Source organism: Filicampus tigris, chromosome 7 (genome assembly GCF_054856515.1).
Source record: "Filicampus tigris isolate MCC_2025a chromosome 7, RoL_Ftig_1.0, whole genome shotgun sequence".
In the NCBI taxonomy this organism is placed as follows: domain Eukaryota; kingdom Metazoa; phylum Chordata; class Actinopteri; order Syngnathiformes; family Syngnathidae; genus Filicampus; species Filicampus tigris.
Window position 1 is genome coordinate 18599128 of NC_141223.1, and position 8155 is coordinate 18607282.

At 40.1% G+C, this 8155-nt stretch overlaps 1 protein-coding gene and 1 non-coding gene across 3 annotated transcripts; both read left to right on the plus strand.

Annotated features, from left to right (window-relative positions):
• The first annotated feature begins 955 nt into the window (after positions 1-955).
• Positions 956-5859, plus strand: mrpl28 (mitochondrial ribosomal protein L28). 2 transcript variants are annotated; one of them, XM_086036900.1, is made up of 6 exons: positions 956-1088; positions 3240-3531; positions 3611-3763; positions 4743-4877; positions 4966-5052; positions 5566-5859. In XM_086036900.1, exons 2-6 carry the CDS (start codon positions 3247-3249, stop codon positions 5659-5661), a joined length of 756 nt encoding a protein of 251 aa, XP_085893026.1. In that variant the 5' UTR covers positions 956-1088; positions 3240-3246; the 3' UTR covers positions 5662-5859. The 2 variants fall into 2 exon arrangements, with proteins under 2 accessions (XP_085893026.1, XP_085893025.1); XM_086036899.1 differs by lacking the exon at positions 956-1088 and adding an exon at positions 2587-2748.
• Positions 1846-1932, plus strand: trnastop-uca (transfer RNA opal suppressor (anticodon UCA)). The gene has a single exon. It is a non-coding gene; the product is annotated as a tRNA-Sec (tRNA).
• Positions 5860-8155: the final 2296 nt, after the last annotated feature.

Consider the following 8155-nt stretch of genomic DNA (forward strand, 5'->3'; position numbering starts at 1 on the left):
TGCTAACCTGACAGTTGCCCAAAAGACCATCATTGACACCTTGCACGGAAGGGCAAGACACAAAAGGTGTCTTGTGCAAAAGAGGCTGGCTGTTCGCAGAGCTCTGTGTTCAAGCACATTAATCGACAGGCAAAAGAAAGGAAAATATGTGGTAGAAAAAAGTGTACAAGCAATAGGGACAACCACGCCCTGGAGAAAATAGTGATACAAAACCGATTCAAACATGTGGGGGAGATTAACAAAGTGTGGACAGCTGGACAGCTGCAGTCAGAGCTTCAGGAGCCACCACACACAGACGTATGCGAGACATGGGTTTCAGCTGTCGCATTCCTTGTGTCAACCCACTCTTGAACAACAAACAGCGTCAGAAGCGTCTCGCCTGGGCTAAAGGCAAAAAGGACTGGACTGCTGCTGAGTGGTCCAAAGTCATGTCCTCTGATGAAAGCAAATTTTGCATTTATTTTGGAAACCAGGGTCCCAGAGTCTGGAGGAAGCGAGGGGAGTCACAGAATCCACATTGCTTGAGGTCCAGTGTCAAATTTCCCCAGTCAGTCATGGTTTGGGGTGCCATGTCATCTGCTAATGTTGGTCCTTTGTGTTTCCTGAAGTCCAAGGGCAGCCGTCTACAGGACGTTTTAGAGAACTTCATGCTTCCTGCTGCTGACCAGTTTTATGTGGAGATACAGATTTCATTTTCCAACAGGACTTGCCACCTGCACTTGGCGCCTGCACTCGGTAATTGTGGTTGTCTAAGGAAGAGCTGAACTTTATATTATTCAGTTTGTCATTTTATTTGAATATACTTTTGTGTCGGGAAAGGAGGATTGTGCTCAGTGAGAGAAATATTCAGGCCCATCCTGATTTTTCCAGGCCTACCCATTAGCCACGTTCTGGCTCCGCCCCTTGTAAAAATCCAAGTTGTTATCCATTTGTGCAGTTCCAGTACCCTCTAGTGGTTAGTTTATTAGTGCAGTTGAGTTTGATGCAATTTTTTGGCACCTATAATGGATGGATGGATGTTTAAGACACACATTAATCGCCAGATAAAGAGGAATATAACACATTTGAGTTCTTCCACAAATTAGCAAGTAAGTGCCTCAATATTAGGTGTTTGGTCATTGTAGGTCATTTATATATATTGACAATGTTAACTGTACTATTTGAACTACAGCATATGTATCATTAGGAGCACAGCTAATTAGCATTGTGTGGAGACATTTACATGCAACTGGTCAATGCATTGTTATGCCTATTTCTTTGTGAATGCTGTCAATATGTACAAAAACAGAGTATTGTGAGTATATTTTTAACATGAGCTCTTTTTTCATATCCTGAGCTTTTATCCAGAATATCGTGAGCTTTTATACAGAATCGTGAGCTTTTTATATATCGCCATATGTGATATCGTATCATGAAATCCCTAGTATGTCTGTCTGTCTGTCTGTCTGTCTGTCTGTCTGTCTGTCTGTCTATCTATCTATCTATCTATCTATCTATCTATCTATCTATCTATCTATCTATCTATCTATCTATCTATCTATCTATCTAATGTATTAAATGGTTACCTGTTATGACGGCATTTGTCTCCGCCTTTCTTCTCCGTAACAGCCAATCAGCACACAGGGATTTTGCATAAACCGACGAATACCTTTTTGTCCTTTTTTGAAAGAATTGTGCTTCGTAGTTGTTTGTCGGACCCTACCAGTCCATGTAATCAGTTATAGACGAAATTGATTTGCGAACATAAACTAATATATGTCGTTGATTTATAATTTTTAAAACCGTCATTAAGAAGCAGTAGGTTTTTTTTGGTCTATATATTACTTCCTGATGGACTTTTCAAATGCCCGGATGACCCTCGGTGGTCCGGGGTGCAGGCTTCAAACCTGTAGCTGCCTAGCGGCAGAGTGGTTCAATTCCACCCTTCGGGCGAACATGTTGATACAATAGTAGGGTAGTGAGGACGTCGTCATTTTAATAACTTCATTATACCGACGGTTTTATTGATACGTTGTTCACTGTTGAGTGGTAACAGTGACAGGCAAACGACACAATCGTCTACTTCCCGTTTCAAAGCTTTTGTGCCCACTTCAAAATAAAAGTGCAACACCCATATACATAATAAGAGGGATAACATTATTTACGCTCAAGTAACTATATAAATCTAATTCAGCAGAAGTATTTAAAATAGTATCACTACCATTACCACTAAAGTACTGTATTTGATAGTCACTTTTATTTTTGAACTGCAGCAGAAATTCCTTTAAATACCAGCGACACTTTCGATTTAATTGTGCAAAAAATACTGTTAATTTTACAAACAAACTGAGCTCCATAGAAAACGTAATTTAATTTGTTTTTGACGAAGTGTGGTAGCTACATTATTACTAAACTAATAGAAAAGTGTATTGACAGTATTCACATGACGTCATAAAAACGTGATGAAAAACTTTATTTCAATTTTACTTCCGGTTTTCCCGGAACGACAATTCTGTTCAGCCTCCCACCAATGAGCATCCTCTTTGGTTTAAACCAATCAACAACGACAATAATCTACCCATGCCACCAATGATAACACTTTCAAATTTTAGCCAATCACCAGCGGCATCAATCTTCGCTACGGCCAATAATAATCCTTGTTGTTGTGAAGCGGAGTCAACCAATACTGAATTTATCTTAGCTCTGGGATGTCCTTGCATGCTTGACGTTTGTCACTTAGTATGTAAAACGTCTTTATTATTTTACTTGGTAAGTCTCATTCTTAATAGTTTACTTAACAATGTAAAGATGTAAGATTGTGTTTTAGTGTTAATTCATAAATGCTCTTTCCGCCCGGCGGTACGCTTACCGTGCTAATTCCTACATCAGTAATTTACGTATAATGATCAATACTGCGTGTAAACGTGCAAGTTCAACCTTGCATGTGTTTTTCATTATATGTATATGTATATGTGTAACATAGCCTTATGCACAACATTACGCTCAAGTACTGTATAAGAAAATAAGAAAAGCTGTACTGAAATAATGATTTAGTTCAAATGCACTGCACATAAAAGTGTAAAAAAAGAAAAAGAGTAATAGTATCAAAATAACTGTTCTTAAAGGTTACATGCAACTGCGTGAAACTTAAGAGTTAAATAAGACTGAATTGTACTTCGGCAGAGATTCCTTTTCATAGTACTAAAGGGAGCGCCTGCTTACCACACGTCACGAATGCATTCTCTCCTTTTGTCTTTAAGAGCCAGTATGCCGCTGCATAAATACCCTCCTAAAATCTGGGATGCCCTCAAACTGAAAGAGGGCATCTACGCCCGGCTTCCCAAGCATTACCTGAAGTCAGTGGAGCCGAAGGAGACCACCCCGGTCCACTGGAGGCCCTTGGGGGTTCAGTACCGACTCAGCCCTAAAACGGGGCAGAAAGAACGAGTGCAGGACGTCTCAATCCCTATCTACTACCCTCCTGAGTCGCAGAACGGCCTGTGGGGGGGTGAGGGCTGGATTTCGGGCTACAGATATGCCAACAACGATAAAGTGAGCGTACAAGGAAGAATGTTTTGATTTTTTATTTATTTTTTTAAGTTCTACAAGGTTAACTTCCTCGTCTGCATAGATGTCCACTCGTGTGCCAAAAACGTGGAAGCCGCAGCTTTTGAAGAGAGAACTTTACAGCGAGATCCTGGACCACAAGTTCACCATCACGGTCACGCCGCGCACCCTGGACCTCATCGACGCCGCCTTTGGATTTGATTTTTACATCCTCAAAGTAAGAGACAAACCTGTTAATCACATGATACACCAGCCATGCATTTTTGCCACTCTATATATTAGACACTTATACTGCACACAAATGCTCGAAACCCGAGTAGGTGTGGCTTGGACGGTGCAGGAATTACCACTGTTACATATGGTTGGACAAAAAAAACATACTGTAATATGCATGCCAAGTTAGTGGAAATAGGGTGTCCATCGTGTGACAATAAATGAAACTGTACCACCAACAGGCTGCTGGTAGGACATTGAAATACTGTGACAATTAGGGCTAAGGCTATGTTCACACCCCTCGTCAGTTCTGATTTTTAAAATTTATCTATCATGGCTTTTTTTTTTCTTTTTAAATCCAGCCCAGGCATCATTTCATAAGTAAAATGCTACGATTGTTCAACATAACAGATTGACACAAAGCACAATGGTGGATGAAGGAGCAGAAAACGGTCTGTGGTGAAAATAAGATGCTTTTGAACTAGGGATGTAATTATTTTCAATTGTCACGATTCGATATTATCTCGATATGAACATCACAATTGAATAATTATCACAGTATTGTTGGGATTTTGGCCATATTAAGAAAAAGCTCACAATACTGTTTAAAAACTCATGATATCGTTAAAAAAAAAAAAAAAAAGCTAATGTCGGGGGAAATCACAATATTGTATTTTTGCGCATAATAACAGCAGTGACAAAGAAATCGACTTGGCCAGTCATTTTATTGCCATGTGTTCCTATTGGCTCATCGGCGCAAAGCATCATCCGCAAGTACTGCGCCACAACATATTTGGTGCACAAGTATTTCACTTCACGGACAAATTCTGTTCACAGTAACGGTTATATTTCTTGTATTGTTTTTTTATGTGAACCAAATCATAAACTGTCTGCCTTCCCCACCCCTTGATTTAAATCCATTACCGCCCCCTACTGGACAGCGTTATTTCAATCAGAGTCTGTTTATTTTTTACTTGTGTTAGACGCCAAAAGAAGACCTGAACTCCAAACTGGGCATGGACCTGAAGAGGGCCATGTTACTGCGCCTGGCTCACAAAGACACTCAGCTGTATCCAGACGACCCAATGACAAGAGACAAGATGTACAACAAATACAAGGTAACAGCTGGCTCGCGTGTTCTGCCGGCGCAAAGTTGAAAGTCCAGTGTAATGATTCCTATTTGTCTTTTGTCACCCCGCTGAGCAGCAGTTTGAGATCCCCGAGGAGGAGGCCGAGTGGGTGGGGCTGACTCTGGAAGAAGCCGTGGAGAAGCAGAGGCAGCTGGAGCACAAGGTAACGTTTTCACGTAGTCATGTTTCTTTTATGCATTATGTCCATAGAAATGTATGACATAGATACTCTCTGTTCTTTTAAATGATTTCTTTAGCCAATTCCAAATAGAAAATGCTTGAAAATGAATTAATTGTATTATTTACTAATGTTTTAATTAATTAATGAGACCTAGGAATCATTGAAAACGAGTTAAGATGTTTTACTGTAATTTATTCAGTCTACATGTAGATAATGTTAAAGCGGTTTATTTCACCGAATTAGTCCTGCTGAGATTACTCTTCTTGCGGCCAAGATGTTCCGAAAACAGAAACGAAAAGCTTGAGTAATAGCCAAAACGTTCATGATAAATGGGTACGTGCTTTGTTTGTGATACAGAAAGCTAATTAAGACAAAATGTGATCTGAGAAAAATGCCAGTGCAGGTGAGAACACAGTGTGCAACGATGAGTGAACCTTCAAGCAGTCAGTCGTACTTGTGTCCACTTGTGTTCTATGTAACGTGTTTGCCTGCCAGGAGCCCGAGCCGCTGTTCAAGATGTATGCGGAGAAGCTGATAGAGGAGCTGCACATCCGTAAACTGTCCGAGCCTCATCTCACGGAGAACAAATGAAGAACAAGTGAAATATCCACGAGTGTGTTGGGTGCGTGTGTGTGACGGACAAAAACAGGAAACACAAACCGTTACTTATCTCATTTCCTCTTTCTTTTTTTTTTTTTCTTTTGCCGGAAGAACCCGCAACCTTGGTGTAAATTGAACTGCTTTCCATTTTATCAGCTTGTATAAACATCGTTGGAATGTTCATCTTTATATGCTTTTTGTTTTGTGTCTCTTTTAACAGGAAGTGAAGTAATGTACAAATGAACGAAATAACATTTGTTGAAATAGTATTTGCATAAGCAAAGGAAGTTGCCTCCTTCTACTAGCTAGCCCACGAGAGCTAATCTAAGATTTCAAATTTCAGTTCTGTGACTTCTTTCTGGAGCTTTGGTCTGGCCTGGACATTGGCTTGAGATTCAGGAGTTAAAGTGGGTGTGAAGTGGACACCTGTTACCTGTTCAAGAGCACATTTTTGTGATATTAAAAAAAAGTCCAAGATCAATAATTTGTGAACTTTTTCCATTAATGTGTCCTGTACGACTCAAGAGATAAACAAAAACAATTCTTTTGCCGAGGGGAAGTACAAAAGAAATAAGATGCTCTGTAGGATTTTTTTCACATATATTTCCTAGCAGATGTTTTTTTGCTTACACTGACTCTGTTTGGAACTGTTCATAATTCCCTCCACCTTGACTCAATTATTTTTGTACAGCTGCGCAATGAGAAGAATAAATATTCCATTTCTAAGGCCGCAGCCCAAAAGCATGACCCTGCTGCCACCAAGTTTCACTGTCAGTACACGTCGGTGTTCTTTTGGTGTTGAGCAGTGTTGTTTATGCAAAACGTACCGTTTGGACTCATGGACTCATCGGACCATGCGTTTGCGAGACTTCAAGAGTATTTGCAAAATGTGTTCATTTTGTGTTGATGTTATGTTGTTTGGGCAAAACTTGCTAGAAGTGGATAAAATGTCATGAAAACCTAACACAACATCTGAAATTTATTTGGTGCATAATCTGGCAATTTAAATGGTGGCAGGTGTGTGCTGATTTCCATTTAACATGACTGAATCATTGGGATTATTCATCATAATTAGTTTTTCATTTTGACTTTATTTTTTTAAGTCGAAGTCAACCCAAAAATCTTCTTTAAAATAGAATGTTCTAATGCAGCCCCACTAATCTAAAAAGAGCATTCTGATTGACATTGTGCTTGTGGAATATCAGTTAATATTAAAATGCACCCGATTTTGTGCATCTCAGAGTGTGGCCGTATTGTCACTTGCTGTCAACTGAAAATGACATCGCAGTTGCTCAGGTAACAGCCAATCATGGCACGGCTTCAGAAAACAAGTGAGTCGTGATTGGTCATATTGTAAATAAAATATTGGGGTTGACCTCCCCTTTAAATTCAGTTTTAATTTTTAGAGTGGGTTTGTTAGTTTTTATTTTTTCCAAATGCTTCCTTTGTTGTTGTTTTTTTTTTAGTATTAGTTTTAGTCAATAAATTAGAATTCCCCAATGACTTTTTTACCTTCATTATTCTGTACGGTTCATCCATCCATCCATTATCGATACCGCTTATCCTCACAAGGGTCGCGGGGCGTGCTGGAGCCTATCCCAGCTGTCTTTGGGCAGTAGGAGAGGGACACCCTGAAACAGCCAATCGCAGGGCACACAGAGACAAACATCCGCACTCACAATCACACCTAGGGGCAATTTAGAGAGTCCGATCAACTTACCATGCATGTTTTTGGAATGTGGAAGGAAACCGGAGTACCCGGAGAAAACCCATGCAGGCACGGGGAAAACATGCAAACTCCACACAGGGAGGCCGAACTCACGACCTCTGAACTGTGAGGCGGACGTGCTAACCAGTCGACTGTACGGTTCAGTAATACAATTTTTTTTTTTTTTAAATAAACACTGAAAGCTCATGTATGAAATTGACAAAATATGAAAACAAAGGATGCTTTCCCTATAAACAGTTTTATAAATGTAGTTTCAGTTTTCGTTTTTTTATAAGCACTCATTAGTTTTCGTCGACTATAATAACCTTCGTTTGAATGCAGTTGGTTAATTGTGAACGCAGCCACATCAACCTTTTGAGTTGTACAGGTCACATTAAAACAGTGGAAAGAGTTTTGAACTGATTTACATTACATTGCTCTCTTTAAAATCACCAAAACCTGGAAGTGTCGTGTTCTATTTTGGATTTGTCCTCTAGATGGCGTTCACATGTAGAAAGCTCAGCCTGGCTGGGAGTGTTGAGCTTTACAGTTTGATCGACAACAGTCTGCTTTCTCTTTCGGCTTGAAGTGTGTGTGTGTGATTCTACTTTGACGGGGATTCCCTGTACTCGGTGTGGGGACTCCCGTGGGTGTTGGAAACCTAACTAGCGGAAAATTATGGCCACTATAAATAACCACAGTGCGCCGCACCTGCGTTCATTGTCTAAACCAGTAATGGTGAACTTAAAAGCTCGAGGGGGGCCCCTGCATTGAATC